The sequence below is a fragment of the Salmo salar genome, chromosome 17 (genome assembly GCF_965601325.2).
Source record: "Salmo salar chromosome 17, fSalSal1, whole genome shotgun sequence".
NCBI lineage: Eukaryota > Metazoa > Chordata > Actinopteri > Salmoniformes > Salmonidae > Salmo > Salmo salar.
In genome coordinates this window covers 28,792,874-28,811,204 of record NC_138307.1, presented here as the reverse complement: position 1 = coordinate 28,811,204, position 18,331 = coordinate 28,792,874, and the positions used below count along the sequence as shown (strand labels likewise).

Genomic DNA, 18,331 nt, shown 5'->3' with positions numbered 1-18,331 from the left:
TGTCATAATCAACGCATAATGTAATAACTAACTGTAGTAACTATTACATTATACTCAAAAATGTTATTACGTTATGCGTTCAGCATATTTATTACACATTATTGGCAATTTATTACATTATCAGCATTTATAAAATGTTAAATGTGAAAGTTATTACATTATTAGCCGATATTACATTATTGGCAGTTATTACATTATCAGTCGCTACAGACCTCTTTATAGTTTTCAAGGAAACAAGATGACGTATTCCAACCTGATTATGCATGCAAGTGTTGTTGATTAGGACTTGCGCTGTCTCTATCACACTCCAGCCCGCTATGGAGCTGTAATGCTTCTGAAGGTTGGTTTGCACACCACGATTAAAATGAAGAAGAAAAAGAAGATGGCCTTAAAACGTTTTACACAGAGTTGGAAATTATTATATTATGACATATTTAATTATCTAGCATAAAATTCCCTCTAAATTGTTTCTAAAATACACACATTTAATTGATACATGTATAAAAAGTACACAAAGTATCTGGTAACGTTCACAATAGAATCTGAATCAGATATGATCCGTCACAAGGAACCCCGGGAATGTTTTTATCTTCCCTCCTCCCACGTGTGTACATCGGTCTCGGGTGGAATGCTTGTTGATGTATACCTATGAGTAGAAACGTATCAAAATTACTGTTGTAATATATATTTATCGTAGTAATGTTGAAATCAAAAACTTTCGTAAAGAAAACCCGATCAGGCGGGATCATGAAAATAGTCCGTGAGCACTACCTGCGAGACGATATTTGGTGCGGGAGTGAAGTTTGTACAGAATGCAAGCAAGAAGAGTCTGTGTTGCAGAAAGACGCTTGCATTGAAAGCAACTTGTGTTCTTTCCCACACTATTTACTCCCAGACACAAACGTTGTGTTGAGCCAGGTAAGTTACTGTGGAATAATGTCTAACGTAAACGTTATTATTAACAACAAATCAATACAAAAAGTACATGTCTAAAGTAAACTCTAGATTGTCCCACCGCATAACTACAGTTTAGATGTCTGACACGCCTCTGGTGAAAGTGTGAATTTATCAAGCTCAGGGTTTCCCAAGCTCGGTCCTGCCCCGTCCCCCGGGTGCACGTTTTGGTTTTTGCCCTACACAGCAGATTAAAATAATCAAAGCTTGATGATGAGTTGGATATTTGCGTCAGCTATGTAGTGCTGGGGCAAAAAACAAAACGTGCAGGATCAAGTTTGGGAAACCCTGATCTAGCTAACACTAATTTGACTAACTTTCAGCTGTGACATTCTACCATGCTGAATCAATATCCCTTTTAATGTCTGTAGATTGATATCCTGGAGGATCCCTTGATCAAGAACGTGATCATTCTGCAGACTGTACTCCAAGAGGTCCGCCACAGGAGCGCTCCCATCTACAAGCGATTGAAAGACATCCTTCACGACAAGGAAAAACACTTTTACACTTTCACTAACGAACATCACAGGTAGAAAATAGATCTGCTGTTTGCCTTAGATAACTGACTGTTTTGTAGTGATTTAAGGGGGTGCAGCCTAACTTGATTTTGAATCAGTGACCCTTGGGGTTATCCCACCACTGACGCAGATGTACCAATTGACTGAAATAAGTTGAAGCAAGACTGAAGTCAGCATGTTTCCCAGCCAAAACAGTTTGGAAGAGTTTGCGCATATATTACGATGCCATTTTGTTTAGTTTTTGTTTAGTTTTTTGTACTTTGACAAGGGTTTTTTAAGCTGTTCGTGCACACATTTTGTTCTTGAGGCAAACCGAAGTCTACGCCTTAATCGCTGATTGGTCAACAGTAGGGATTCTTCAATGAAGTGCCTGCTGTCGTTCAGCGAGTAACGACTCGTCCTCATTCACGGTTTCTCTTGAGAAATACTGCACCAAACATCCTAATCAGATGAAAAATTGCATGACTAAGATTTCCTAGGCAAAAAAGTAAATTTATGACAGATTTATTGAGTTATCTTAATTCTGACTATTTTGTGGAAGTGTATACTGGCTATGGCGTCTCAAAATGGACAAACAGTACTATTGCCATTTTTTTCTCTTGTTTTTCAAGCCAAGGTCTTTTTAAGTTTGAGAGTACACTCGTTCAGCTAACCGAGCTCAGGCTAGTCGCCAGCCGAACTGAAGCATGCTGACGCCTTAACTGTCCAACCATTTGTGACCGATCAATGCTTTTCAAAGCAATGTATGGTTGTATTGTTCTGTTCCAGAGAAACGTATATAGAGAGAGAGCAGGGGGAAAGCGCCAACGATCGTAATGACAGAGCCATCCGCATATCTACAAAGTGGTACAGTGATCACCTGAACAACACCCCCACGGACAAGGGGTTAAAGGTTGTTTTGCTGACCAATGACCGGGGCAACAAGGAGAAAGCAGAGGAGGCCGGCCTGCTCACATACAGATGTAAGAAACAACACACCTCTGTTACCTCAAATCACATTTTATTGGTCACATAAACATGGTTAGCAGATGTTAATGCGAGTGTAGCGAAATGCTTGTGCTTCTAGTTCTGACAGTGCAGTAATATCGTAACAGCAAGTAATCTAACAATTTCACAACAACTACCTTATACCCCAAGATGAGACTGCTGTTCATGTCTTTAATATCACAATATCTGTTACCTCAATACTCCAAGATGAGACCGCTGTTCATGTCTTTAATATCACAATATCTGTTACCTCAATACTCCAAGATGAGACCGCTGTTCATGTCTTTAACCTTAATCACAAGGTCACAATACTACATAGGTTCAACATGTCGACTACATGTTTACTTTAGGAGATGCCGACTACATGTTTACTTTAGGAGATGCCGACTACATGTTTACTTTAGGAGATGCCGACTACATGTTTACTTTAGGAGATGCCGACTACATGTTTACTTTAGGAGATGCCGACTACATGTTTACTTTAGGAGATGCCGACTACATGTTTACTTTAGGAGATGCCGACTACATCCATCCTCTGTTCCACACAGGTGAGGAGTACGTCAAGAGTCTGATAGCCAACCCTGAGCTGGTGGATCGACTGGCTTTGACCAACGATGACAAGGTAACTAATATCTACACAATATCACATTTACACACATGTACTTTCTGCAGCAGCTATTTTAGATTCATAGAGAAAGTTAGATCTGCATATTCATAAAGAATGTTAGATCTGCATATTCATGGTTATTTGTTTAATTTCTCCCTCCCTCCCTCCCTCCCTCCCTCCCTCCCTCCCTCCCTCCCTCCCTCCCTCCCTCCCTCCCCCAGAATGAGATCACCAGCAGTAAGGTGTTGTTCTCGGAGCACCTGCCCCTGTCTAGGATCCAGTCTGGGATTAAGAGTGGGACCTTCCAACAGGGAACGTTCCGGGCTAGCAGAGACAACTACCTGGAGGCTACTGTGTTTGTCCACGGAGAAGGAGATGACAGTACAGAGGTGAGTGCTGCTAAAGCATAGCTCATGTTCATTTGTGTATTCTGGCCGTGTAACCTGCCATAGAAGTATGGAACATTCTTTAAGTCCTCCAACAGTTATTGAATATTTCCTCATTGTTAGTTAGCTCCTCTGTTCATGTACCTGGTTTTGAAAAGTGAGTTATCAACAGTATTATTTTTCCTTTACCATTGGATGGGAGTGGAGAATCTTTGATGCTGTTCTAAGAGCCAGCTGGTGACATGGGGATGAGTGAGTGAGCGAGTGATTGGATGGGAAATGTAAACGAAGCAGCGTTGGTTACCATGGTAACACTTCCTCTTCCTGTCCCGCCCCTCAGGTTCTCATCCAAGGCCTACAGAACTTGAACAGGGCTGTCCATCAGGACCTGGTTGCTGTGGAGATCCTGCCTCTGAACCAATGGGTGGCTCCGTCCTCTGTGGTGCTGCAGGACGAGGGGCCCAAGGAGGATGATGTCACAGAGGAGGAGGAGGCAGAGTTGAAGAGTGGTCCGTCGGGGGCGGGGTCACGGAAGCCCACAGGCAGGGTGGTGGGGATCATCAAGAGGAACTGGAGACCGTTCTGTGGCATGCTCTTCCTGTCCCAAATCAAAGAGGTGGCTAGCGTCACCTCACTCTGCTCTGTCAATCAATACATCAATCAAATCAAACCCTTCAGAATTCCTACATGAGTATTTGTCAATATGGATGCATATACCACCATGCTTTGGTTTCTCTTGTGATTATTTGTCGTCTGTCGTACTTGTTTTGTGCTGACGAATGTGGACAAGACCAAAGATATCTCATTGTTCCTGGTCTTTTACCCCTTCTTCCCTTCCCAGGCGACCCGTCACCTCTTCACCCCAGCTGACCGTCGTATCCCCAGGATCCGTATCGAGACGCGCCAGGCGGCCACATTGGCAGGACAGAGGATCATGGTGGCCATCGACGGCTGGCCCAAGCACTCCAGATACCCTAATGTATGTGTCTCTCAGGTCTTTATTACAGCTGGGCTGCTCAGATGATCACGTATCATTACCGGATATCAATGTCTGGAGAAGTGTAGGATGTACATGAGATGTGCAGCGTGACTGCAATGAAGAGGACCTGGAACGCACCTCAATCATAGTCAACTGCTTCTCTCTCCTCTTTCTGTCTTCGAGGAGCTAGCAGAGACTAGGCACCATTCTCTCCTCACCCACCCCTCTCTCCTCCTCTCCTTCTATCCTCCTCTCCCTCTCTCCTCTCAGGGCCATTTTGTTCGTAGCCTGGGAAGTGCAGGGGACAAGGAGACAGAGACGGAGGTGCTACTGCTGGAGCATGATGTCCCTCACCAGGACTTCTCACAGGCCGTCCTCAGTTTCCTCCCCAAGATGCCCTGGAACATCACAGAGGAGGTAACTGGGGGTCCTGTTATGGCGGCCATTTTGTGTCAAGACATATATCAATGGTTGTCAGCTGGTGGCTACGTTGTTGTAGCTATAACAATCAACAATTTGCAACACTACTTAAAGCCTGTTGGTATAATTGCATTATGGTGTGGTTATAATACTTTATAAAGGCTCATAACATGCTTATAACAGGTAATGATGCATCACTAAACCTTATTTGATCTTCTATCAGGACATGGCTGTGAGAGAGGACCTGAGGAACCTGACTGTCTGCAGTGTGGATCCTCCTGGCTGTACGGACATAGATGATGCTCTGCACTGCAGAGACCTGCCCAATGGAAACCAAGAGGTAGGACACTGATGAACTAACTGTTTATCACATTTTATTGGACGGATGAGGTAACAGAATCTATTTAATTGGTAATGTGATGGAACAGAATTTAAAGTTGAGAAGTGATCGTGTGTGTTTCATTGTGGGTTGAAGGTTGGTGTCCACATTGCTGACGTGAGCCACTTCATCCGTCCAGGCAACGCCATGGACCTGGAGGCTGCAAACAGAGGGACTACAGTCTACCTGACTGGAAGGGTAGGAGATCCTCTGTATCATCACATAGTAACCTTGATGAACCCTAGCTAGCTCTTTTTAGTACGTCTTAAACGGCACCCTATTCCCTATATAGTGCACTACGTTTTACCAGAGCCCGGGTCAGAAGTAGTCCAAAATATAGGGAATAGTGTTCCATTTCAGTGTTGTATTGTTAACACAGCTGATTGTCTCCCACAGAGGATCGACATGGTTCCTGAACTGCTGAGCTCCAACCTGTGTTCTCTACGATCCAGTGTGGAGAGGTGACTTTAATACCTCCTTAAGACGTCATATATGTTGTTGTTGTTGTCATTTACCATTAGTGGTGTTCATGGTGTCTCCTCTCTGTAGGCTGGCCTTCTCTTGTATATGGGAGATCAACGACAAGGCTGAGATAGTCCAGACCAGATTCACTAAAAGTGTCATCAACTCCAAGGTAGGGGGAGAGTAAACTCACACATTTGACAATGTAACAGTTGTGATTGAGACAATGTAAGACTTAGAAATGCCCCTCAGGGATCAATAAAGTTTATTGAATTGAATGATAATTCTTCCTCCAGGCCTCCCTGACGTACGCCGAGGCCCAGATGAGGATTGATGACGCCAACATGAATGATGACACCACCAAGAGCTTACGAGGACTGAACAGACTAGCCAAGATCCTGAAGAAACGGAGGATAGAGAAAGGGTAAGAGCTTACGAGGACTGAACAGACTAGCCAGGATCCTGAAGAAACGGAGGATAGAGAAAGGGTAAGAGCTTACGAGGACTGAACAGACTAGCCAGGATCCTGAAGAGACAGGATAGAGAAAGGGTAAGAGCTTACGAGGTCTGAACAGACTAGCCAGGATCCTGAAGAAACGGAGGATAGAGAAAGGCTAAGAGCTTACGAGGCCTGAACAGACTAGCCAGGATCCTGAAGAAACGGAGGATAGAGAAAGGCTAAGAGCTTACGAGGCCTGAACAGACTAGCCAGGATCCTGAAGAAACGGAGGATAGAGAAAGGCTAAGAGCTTACGAGGTCTGAACAGACTAGCCAGGATCCTGAAGAAACGGAGGATAGAGAAAGGCTAAGAGCTTACGAGGCCTGAACAGACTAGCCAGGATCCTGAAGAAACGGAGGATAGAGAAAGGCTAAGAGCTTACGAGGCCTGAACAGACTAGCCAGGATCCTGAAGAAACGGAGGATAGAGAAAGGCTAAGAGCTTACGAGGCCTGAACAGACTAGCCAGGATCCTGAAGAAACGGAGGATAGAGAAAGGGTAAGAGGTTACGAGGCCTGAACAGACTAGCCAGGATCCTGAAGAGACAGGATAGAGAAAGGGTAAGAGGTTACGAGGCCTGAACAGACTAGCCAGGATCCTGAAGAGACAGGATAGAGAAAGGGTTTGTGACTATGTGATGTCAGTAGTTGAGACGGATCGTTAGAACTGTGGCAGATTGATGTATTCCCAAAAGTGATTCGTTGGTTGATGGATTGATTATGTTAATTGATCTGGTTGATCGTCTCATTAATCTATATGTTTTACTGTTTGGAATGTATAAATACATGTCTTTGTTGGTGATCTAACATGGTGGTTTTCCGTTGTGTGTTTCAGTGCGTTGACTCTCTCCTCCCCCGAGGTTCGCTTCCACATCGACAGTGAGACTCACGACCCCATAGACCTACAGACCAAGGAACTCAAGTACGTTGTCAGGCTTTTAGAATATAGAATTTAAAATAAGGCTTTTAGAATATAGCATTTAAAATAAGGCTTTTAGAATGTAGAATTTAAAATAAGGCTTTTAGAATATAGCATTTAAAATAAGGCTTTTAGAATGTAGAATTTCAAATAAGGCTTTTAGAATGTAGAATTTCAAATAAGGCTTTTAGAATGTAGAATTTCAAATAAGGCTTTTAGAATGTAGAATTTCAAATAAGGCTTTTAGAATGTAGAATTTCAAATAAGGCTTTTAGAATGTAGAATTTCAAATAAGGCTTTTAGAATGTAGAATTTCAAATAAGGCTTTTAGAATGTAGAATTTCAAATAAGGCTTTTAGAATGTAGAATTTCAAATAAGGCTTTTAGAATGTAGCATTTAAAATAAGGCTTTTAGAATGTAGAATTTCAAATAAGGCTTTTAGAATGTAGAATTTCAAATAAGGCTTTTAGAATGTAGCATTTAAAATAAGGCTTTTAGAATGTGTCTGTTCATGATGCTTGAAACTGTGCTGTCGTTTTGACCCTGACTAACATGGTTTAAACTTCAAGTTCAGCTGAATTCACATGAATATTGACAAGCTTTTTGTGGCCTGTCAAAGCATCCTGCTGTTTCCAGGTTTACCTTGTCACTGAGTTATAGCATCCAACAGTAGATCTCTGCTCAGAGACTTGATGTTCACGCTGTATCGGTGGGTTCAAATTCAAATAACTTTATTGTTCCCCAGGGAGACCAACTCGATGGTGGAGGAGTTCATGTTGCTGGCCAACATTTCAGTAGCTCAGAAGATTTATGATGAGTTCTCAGAGTGTGCTCTTCTCAGGAAGCACCCCGCCCCTCCTCCATCTAACTATGACATCCTCAACAAGGCTGCCAAGTCTAAGGTACATCTACATATTCAGACTGACTAGACATCAACATCTAAAACACATCTAATGACATCCAGAGACAATACTTCTAGCTAAAACACAGTTTTAATAAGACTTGATCTTTTTTGGGGACAATTGTTCCTTTCCGGGTCGAAGGACAACAAAATAGGGACTGACGTAGAACCTTGGATAGATATCAATAATTACAACAAATAAACCCCCCGTTTCCCTTGTATTACACTTTCTGACATCAGTATAATGTAGTCCTAACGTTGTTGTTTCTGACATCAGTCGAATGTAGTCCTAACGTTGTTGTTTCTCACATCAGTGGAATGTAGTCCTAACGTTGTTGTTTCTGACATCAGTGGAATGTAGTCCTAACGTTGTTGTTTCTGACATCAGTGGAATGTAGTCCTAACGTTGTTGTTTCTGACATCAGTGGAATGTAGTCCTAACGTTGTTGTTTCTGACATCAGTGGAATGTAGTCCTAACGTTGTTGTTTCTGACATCAGTATAATGTAGTTCTAACGTTGTTGTTTCTGACATCAGTGGAATATAGTCCTAACGTTGTTGTTTCTGACATCAGTATAATGTAGTCCTAACGTTGTTGTTTCTGACATCAGTATAATGTAGTCCTAACGTTGTTGTTTCTGACATCAGTCGAATGTAGTCCTAACGTCAGAAGCAACATCAGTCTAATGTAGTTCTAACGTTGTTGTCCCTCCCCTCAGGACTTGGTGATCCACACGGACTCGGCCAAGGCTCTAGCTGACTCTCTGGACGCGGCCCAGGTGGACGGCTTCCCTTACTTCAACACCTTGCTGCGTATCCTAGCAACACGCTGCATGATGCAGGCTGTGTACTTCTGCTCCGGGATGGACAGTGACTTCCACCACTATGGACTGGCCTCTCCCATCTACACACACTTCACCTCACCTATCAGACGGTGAGAACACACTTCACCTCGCCTATCAGACGGTGAGAACACACACACTTCACCTCGCCTATCAGACGGTGAGAACACACACACTTCACCTCGCCTATCAGACGGTGAGAACACACACTTCACCTCGCCTATCAGACGGTGAGAACACACACTTCACCTCGCCTATCAGACGGTGAGAACACACACTTCACCTCGCCTATCAGACGGTGAGAACACACACACTTCACCTCGCCTATCAGACGGTGAGAACACACACACTTCACCTCGCCTATCAGACGGTGAGAACACACACACTTCACCTCGCCTATCAGACGGTGAGAACACACACACTTCACCTCGCCTATCAGACGGTGAGAACACACACACTTCACCTCGCCTATCAGACGGTGAGAACACACACACTTCACCTCGCCTATCAGACGGTGAGAACACACACACTTCACCTCGCCTATCAGACGGTGAGAACACACACACTTCACCTCGCCTATCAGACGGTGAGAACACACACACTTCACCTCGCCTATCAGACGGTGAGAACACACACACTTCACCTCACCTATCAGACGGTGAGAACACACACTTCACCTCGCCTATCAGACGGTGAGAACACACACTTCACCTCGCCTATCAGACGGTGAGAACACACACTTCACCTCGCCTATCAGACGGTGAGCACACACACTTCACCTCGCCTATCAGACGGTGAGAACACACACTTCACCTCGCCTATCAGACGGTGAGAACACACACTTCACCTCGCCTATCAGACGGTGAGAACACACACTTCACCTCGCCTATCAGACGGTGAGAACACACACTTCACCTCGCCTATCAGACGGTGAGAACACACACTTCACCTCGCCTATCAGACGGTGAGAACACACACTTCACCTCGCCTATCAGACGGTGAGAACACACACTTCACCTCGCCTATCAGACGGTGAGAACACACACTTCACCTCGCCTATCAGACGGTGAGAACACCCACTTCACCTCGCCTATCAGACGGTGAGAACACACACTTCACCTCGCCTATCAGACGGTGAGAACACCCACTTCACCTCGCCTATCAGACGGTGAGAACACCCTCCCTCTACTCCTGACTGGTCCGTCCACCCTGACTGGTTCTGATGTTATTGTAACCTCTACAGATACTCTGACATCATCGTGCATCGGCTGCTGGCTGTAGCCATTGGAGCAGACAGCACCTACCCAGACCTGATGGACAAACACAAGCAGTCTGCCCTCTGCAACAACCTCAACTACAGACACAAGATGGCTCAGTACGCACAGCGAGCCTCTGTAGCCTTCCACACACAGGTACTGGTCTCACCTAACACTGACCTGTTAGAGCCTCTGTAGTCTTCCACACACAGGTACTGGTCTCACCTAACACTGACCTGTTAGAGCCTCTGTAGTCTTCCTCACACAGGTACTGGTCTCACCTAACACTGACCTGTTAGAGCCTCTGTAGTCTTCCACACACAGGTACTGGTCTCACCTAACACTGACCTGTTAGAGCCTCTGTAGTCTTCCACACACAGGTACTGGTCTCACCTAACACTGACCTGTTAGAGCCTCTGTAGTCTTCCACACACAGGTACTGGTCTCACCTAACACTGACCTGTTAGAGCCTCTGTAGTCTTCCACACACAGGTACTGGTCTCACCTAACACTGACCTGTTAGAGCCTCTGTAGTCTTCCACACACAGGTACTGGTCTCACCTAACACTGACCTGTTAGAGCCTCTGTAGTCTTCCACACACAGGTACTGGACTCACCTAACACTGACCTGTTAGAGCCTCTGTAGTCTTCCTCACACAGGTACTGGTCTCACCTAACACTGACCTGTTAGAGCCTCTGTAGTCTTCCACACACAGGTACTGGTCTCACCTAACACTGACCTGTTAGAGCCTCTGTAGTCTTCCACACACAGGTACTGGTCTCACCTAACACACTGACCTGTTAGAGCCTCTGTAGTCTTCCACACACAGGTACTGGTCTCACCTAACACTGACCTGTTAGAGCCTCTGTAGTCTTCCACACACAGGTACTGGTCTCACCTAACACTGACCTGTTAGAGCCTCTGTAGTCTTCCACACACAGGTACTGGTCTCACCTAACACTGACCTGTTAGAGCCTCTGTAGTCTTCCACACACAGGTACTGGTCTCACCTAACACTGACCTGTTAGAGCCTCTGTAGCCTTCCACACACAGGTACTGGTCTCACCTAACACTGACCTGTTAGAGCCTCTGTAGTCTTCCACACACAGGTACTGGTCTCACCTAACACTGACCTGTTAGAGCCTCTGTAGTCTTCCACACACAGGTACTGGTCTCACCTAACACTGACCTGTTAGAGCCTCTGTAGTCTTCCACACACAGGTACTGGTCTCACCTCACACTGACCTGTTAGAGCCTCTGTAGTCTTCCACACACAGGTACTGGTCTCACCTAACACTGACCTGTTAGAGCCTCTGTAGTCTTCCACACACAGGTACTGGTCTCACCTAACACTGACCTGTTAGAGCCTCTGTAGTCTTCCACACACAGGTACTGGTCTCACCTAACACTGACCTGTTAGAGCCTCTGTAGTCTTCCACACACAGGTACTGGTCTCACCTAACACTGACCTGTTAGAGCCTCTGTAGTCTTCCACACACAGGTACTGGTCTCACCTAACACTGACCTGTTAGAGCCTCTGTAGTCTTCCACACACAGGTACTGGTCTCACCTAACACTGACCTGTTAGAGCCTCTGTAGTCTTCCACACACAGGTACTGGTCTCACCTAACACTGACCTGTTAGAGCCTCTGTAGTCTTCCTCACACAGGTACTGGTCTCACCTAACACTGACCTGTTAGAGCCTCTGTAGTCTTCCACACACAGGTACTGGTCTCACCTAACACTGACCTGTTAGAGCCTCTGTAGTCTTCCTCACACAGGTACTGGTCTCACCTAACACTGACCTGTTAGAGCCTCTGTAGTCTTCCACACACAGGTACTGGTCTCACCTAACACTGACCTGTTAGAGCCTCTGTAGTCTTCCACACACAGGTACTGGTCTCACCTAACACTGACCTGTTAGAGCCTCTGTAGTCTTCCACACACAGGTACTGGTCTCACCTAACACTGACCTGTTAGAGCCTCTGTAGTCTTCCACACACAGGTACTGGTCTCACCTAACACTGACCTGTTAGAGCCTCTGTAGTCTTCCTCACACAGGTACTGGTCTCACCTAACACTGACCTGTTAGAGCCTCTGTAGTCTTCCACACACAGGTACTGGTCTCACCTAACACTGACCTGTTAGAGCCTCTGTAGTCTTCCACACACAGGTACTGGTCTCACCTAACACTGACCTGTTAGAGCCTCTGTAGCCTTCCACACACAGGTACTGGTCTCACCTAACACTGACCTGTTAGAGCCTCTGTAGCCTTCCACACACAGGTACTGGTCTCACCTAACACTGACCTGTTAGAGCCTCTGTAGTCTTCCACACACAGGTACTGGTCTCACCTAACACTGACCTGTTAGAGCCTCTGTAGTCTTCCACACACAGGTACTGGTCTCACCTAACACTGACCTGTTAGAGCCTCTGTAGTCTTCCACACACAGGTACTGGTCTCACCTCACACTGACCTGTTAGAGCCTCTGTAGTCTTCCACACACAGGTACTGGTCTCACCTAACACTGACCTGTTAGAGCCTCTGTAGTCTTCCACACACAGGTACTGGTCTCACCTAACACTGACCTGTTAGAGCCTCTGTAGTCTTCCACACACAGGTACTGGTCTCACCTAACACTGACCTGTTAGAGCCTCTGTAGTCTTCCACACACAGGTACTGGTCTCACCTAACACTGACCTGTTAGAGCCTCTGTAGTCTTCCACACACAGGTACTGGTCTCACCTAACACTGACCTGTTAGAGCCTCTGTAGTCTTCCACACACAGGTACTGGTCTCACCTAACACTGACCTGTTAGAGCCTCTGTAGTCTTCCACACACAGGTACTGGTCTCACCTAACACTGACCTGTTAGAGCCTCTGTAGTCTTCCTCACACAGGTACTGGTCTCACCTAACACTGACCTGTTAGAGCCTCTGTAGTCTTCCACACACAGGTACTGGTCTCACCTAACACTGACCTGTTAGAGCCTCTGTAGTCTTCCACACACAGGTACTGGTCTCACCTAACACTGACCTGTTAGAGCCTCTGTAGTCTTCCACACACAGGTACTGGTCTCACCTAACACTGACCTGTTAGAGCCTCTGTAGTCTTCCACACACAGGTACTGGTCTCACCTAACACTGACCTGTTAGAGCCTCTGTAGTCTTCCACACACAGGTACTGGTCTCACCTAACACTGACCTGTTAGAGCCTCTGTAGTCTTCCACACACAGGTACTGGTCTCACCTCACACTGACCTGTTAGAGCCTCTGTAGTCTTCCACACACAGGTACTGGTCTCACCTCACACTGACCTGTTAGAGCCTCTGTAGTCTTCCACACACAGGTACTGGTCTCACCTAACACTGACCTGTTAGAGCCTCTGTAGTCTTCCACACACAGGTACTGGTCTCACCTCACACTGACCTGTTAGAGCCTCTGTAGTCTTCCACACACAGGTACTGGTCTCACCTCACACTGACCTGTTAGAGCCTCTGTAGTCTTCCACACACAGGTACTGGTCTCACCTAACACTGACCTGTTAGAGCCTCTGTAGTCTTCCACACACAGGTACTGGTCTCACCTAACACTGACCTGTTAGAGCCTCTGTAGTCTTCCACACACAGGTACTGGTCTCACCTAACACTGACCTGTTAGAGCCTCTGTAGTCTTCCACACACAGGTACTGGTCTCACCTAACACTGACCTGTTAGAGCCTCTGTAGTCTTCCACACACAGGTACTGGTCTCACCTAACACTGACCTGTTAGAGCCTCTGTAGTCTTCCACACACAGGTACTGGTCTCACCTAACACTGACCTGTTAGAGCCTCTGTAGTCTTCCACACACAGGTACTGGTCTCACCTAACACTGACCTGTTAGAGCCTCTGTAGTCTTCCACACACAGGTACTGGTCTCACCTAACACTGACCTGTTAGAGCCTCTGTAGTCTTCCACACACAGGTACTGGTCTCACCTAACACTGACCTGTTAGAGCCTCTGTAGTCTTCCACACACAGGTACTGGTCTCACCTAACACTGACCTGTTAGAGCCTCTGTAGTCTTCCACACACAGGTACTGGTCTCACCTAACACTGACCTGTTAGAGCCTCTGTAGTCTTCCACACACAGGTACTGGTCTCACCTAACACTGACCTGTTAGAGCCTCTGTAGTCTTCCACACACAGGTACTGGTCTCACCTAACACTGACCTGTTAGAGCCTCTGTAGTCTTCCACACACAGGTACTGGTCTCACCTAACACTGACCTGTTAGAGCCTCTGTAGTCTTCCACACACAGGTACTGGTCTCACCTAACACTGACCTGTTAGAGCCTCTGTAGTCTTCCACACACAGGTACTGGTCTCACCTAACACTGACCTGTTAGAGCCTCTGTAGTCTTCCACACACAGGTACTGGTCTCACCTAACACTGACCTGTTAGAGCCTCTGTAGTCCTTCCACACACAGGTACTGGTCTCACCTAACACTGACCTGTTAGAGCCTCTGTAGTCTTCCACACACAGGTACTGGTCTCACCTAACACTGACCTGTTAGAGCCTCTGTAGTCTTCCACACACAGGTACTGGTCTCACCTAACACTGACCTGTTAGAGCCTCTGTAGTCTTCCACACACAGGTACTGGTCTCACCTAACACTGACCTGTTAGAGCCTCTGTAGTCTTCCACACACAGGTACTGGTCTCACCTAACACTGACCTGTTAGAGCCTCTGTAGTCTTCCACACACAGGTACTGGTCTCACCTAACACTGACCTGTTAGAGCCTCTGTAGTCTTCCACACACAGGTACTGGTCTCACCTAACACTGACCTGTTAGAGCCTCTGTAGTCTTCCACACACAGGTACTGGTCTCACCTAACACTGACCTGTTAGAGCCTCTGTAGTCTTCCACACACAGGTACTGGTCTCACCTAACACTGACCTGTTAGAGCCTCTGTAGTCTTCCACACACAGGTACTGGTCTCACCTAACACTGACCTGTTAGAGCCTCTGTAGTCTTCCACACACAGGTACTGGTCTCACCTAACACTGACCTGTTAGAGCCTCTGTAGTCTTCCACACACAGGTACTGGTCTCACCTAACACTGACCTGTTAGAGCCTCTGTAGTCTTCCACACACAGGTACTGGTCTCACCTAACACTGACCTGTTAGAGCCTCTGTAGTCTTCCACACACAGGTACTGGTCTCACCTAACACTGACCTGTTAGAGCCTCTGTAGTCTTCCACACACAGGTACTGGTCTCACCTAACACTGACCTGTTAGAGCCTCTGTAGTCTTCCACACACAGGTACTGGTCTCACCTCACACTGACCTGTTAGAGCCTCTGTAGTCTTCCACACACAGGTACTGGTCTCACCTCACACTGACCTGTTAGTGCCTCTGTAGTCTTCCACACACAGGTACTGGTCTCACCTAACACTGACCTGTTAGAGCCTCTGTAGTCTTCCACACACAGGTACTGGTCTCACCTAACACTGACCTGTTAGAGCCTCTGTAGTCTTCCACACACAGGTACTGGTCTCACCTAACACTGACCTGTTAGAGCCTCTGTAGTCTTCCACACACAGGTACTGGTCTCACCTAACACTGACCTGTTAGAGCCTCTGTAGTCTTCCACACACAGGTACTGGTCTCACCTAACACTGACCTGTTAGAGCCTCTGTAGTCTTCCACACACAGGTACTGGTCTCACCTAACACTGACCTGTTAGAGCCTCTGTAGTCTTCCACACACAGGTACTGGTCTCACCTAACACTGACCTGTTAGAGCCTCTGTAGTCTTCCACACACAGGTACTGGTCTCACCTAACACTGACCTGTTAGAGCCTCTGTAGTCTTCCACACACAGGTACTGGTCTCACCTAACACTGACCTGTTAGAGCCTCTGTAGTCTTCCACACACAGGTACTGGTCTCACCTAACACTGACCTGTTAGAGCCTCTGTAGTCTTCCACACACAGGTACTGGTCTCACCTAACACTGACCTGTTAGAGCCTCTGTAGTCTTCCACACACAGGTACTGGTCTCACCTAACACTGACCTGTTAGAGCCTCTGTAGTCTTCCACACACAGGTACTGGTCTCACCTCACACTGACCTGTTAGAGCCTCTGTAGTCTTCCACACACAGGTACTGGTCTCACCTAACACTGACCTGTTAGAGCCTCTGTAGTCTTCCACACACAGGTACTGGTCTCACCTAACACTGACCTGTTAGAGCCTCTGTAGTCTTCCACACACAGGTACTGGTCTCACCTAACACACTGACCTGTTAGAGCCTCTGTAGTCTTCCACACACAGGTACTGGTCTCACCTAACACTGACCTGTTAGAGCCTCTGTAGCCTTCCACACACAGGTACTGGTCTCACCTAACACTGACCTGTTAGAGCCTCTGTAGCCTTCCACACACAGGTACTGGTCTCACCTAACACTGACCTGTTAGAGCCTCTGTAGTCTTCCACACACAGGTACTGGTCTCACCTAACACTGACCTGTTAGAGCCTCTGTAGTCTTCCTCACACAGGTACTGGTCTCACCTAACACACTGACCTGTTAGAGCCTCTGTAGTCTTCCACACACAGGTACTGGTCTCACCTCACACTGACCTGTTAGAGCCTCTGTAGTCTTCCACACACAGGTACTGGTCTCACCTAACACTGACCTGTTAGAGCCTCTGTAGTCTTCCACACACAGGTACTGGTCTCACCTAACACTGACCTGTTAGAGCCTCTGTAGTCTTCCACACACAGGTACTGGTCTCACCTAACACTGACCTGTTAGAGCCTCTGTAGTCTTCCACACACAGGTACTGGTCTCACCTAACACTGACCTGTTAGAGCCTCTGTAGTCTTCCACACACAGGTACTGGTCTCACCTAACACTGACCTGTTAGAGCCTCTGTAGTCTTCCACACACAGGTACTGGTCTCACCTCACACTGACCTGTTAGAGCCTCTGTAGTCTTCCACACACAGGTACTGGACTCACTCACACAAACTATTTAACCAGGAAGTCCCATTGACGACGTGGGACCCATTTTACAAAAGGACACCTGGGTCATATTCATTAGTGCACTGTAGCAAAATACGTTGCAATGGAAATTGAAAAATAGCATTTCTTACTGGACATTTCCGGGTAGTCTCTCCCTGTTTCCATCTGAGATAAAATAAGCCCATGGCCGAGATGGCAGATTTCCTGATAATGTATGGTTTCCTCCAGCTGTTCTTCAAGAGCAGAGGCATCCTGAATGAGGAGGGGTTCATCCTGTTTGTGAGGAAGAACGCCATCATCGTTCTCATCCCTAAGTTTGGTCTGGAAGGAACGGTGTTCTTTGAGAACAAAGACAAACCCAGCCCCAAACTGATCTTCAACGAAGAGGTACCCTCGCTGTGTGTCAGAGAAAATTAAAGCTGTTTTATTTTTGTATGGTTCAACTGTAACTGTGTGTGTGTGTGTGAGAACAGGCTCCTAGTCTGACGGTGGAGGGCCACTCCTTCAACATGTTTGACAAGGTCAAAGTGACCATCAGTCTGGACGCGTCCAACGTCCAGCACCAGAAGATCAGGATGTCCCTGGTCGAACCTGTGGTACGTTTGTTGTTTCAAACTTAAGAGATCCTACGGTGGTCATTTCCATGTAGTTCTGAACTAAAACCATGTTCAGGTAACAGTTTGTGTCTGAGGTAAAATTCCTTCTGTCATGTCAATCACTCTTTTCAGGGTTGGACATGTAACTAATGTTGTTTTCTAGATCTCTGGAGTGAGTGTCGCACCGTCTGAACCAGAACCAGATACCAAGAGAGCTAAACTGGACCGTTGAATAACACCATCCTCAGACCGAAACTTTTCTCTTAGCTCAGTAGAGTTATTTTTAATGTTTATCTTTTTTCCCTACATGACAAGCACAGAACATCCTGTGGTTAATATGGTTGTGATTTTAAAACAGACCCTTGTTTCCTTGACTTATAGAACGTCAACCTTCCAGGTGAATGTTAATGAGATGCCAGTAACCTGTAGAATGGGGTAATATACTGTTTGTATTCCTGACCCATGTGGTTTGTACGGTCTATTCTAGAAGGAAAGTTTCCTTGTACAACTCCCAATAAATCTCTTGGTTTTTAGACACTTCCTTTTCTCATCTCTTTGGCTATTCTCTCTGTTTGGTGATTGGAGTAGATGCATGTAATTGAAATGTAGCCAGGA

The 18,331-nt window shown here is 46.4% G+C and overlaps 1 protein-coding gene across 1 annotated transcript; it reads left to right on the top strand.

The window, feature by feature from the left end:
- Positions 1–586: 586 nt before the first annotated feature.
- Positions 587–18,249, top strand: dis3 (DIS3 exosome endoribonuclease and 3'-5' exoribonuclease). The gene is made up of 20 exons (XM_045699552.2): positions 587–918; positions 1,326–1,483; positions 2,241–2,434; positions 3,008–3,081; positions 3,288–3,455; positions 3,793–4,068; positions 4,294–4,431; positions 4,702–4,848; positions 5,075–5,191; positions 5,327–5,428; positions 5,627–5,691; positions 5,780–5,864; positions 5,989–6,116; positions 7,027–7,113; positions 7,857–8,013; positions 8,731–8,945; positions 10,097–10,265; positions 17,349–17,507; positions 17,594–17,716; positions 17,880–18,249. Exons 1-20 carry the CDS (start codon positions 700–702, stop codon positions 17,946–17,948), a joined length of 2,850 nt encoding a protein of 949 aa, XP_045555508.1. The 5' UTR covers positions 587–699; the 3' UTR covers positions 17,949–18,249.
- Positions 18,250–18,331: the final 82 nt, after the last annotated feature.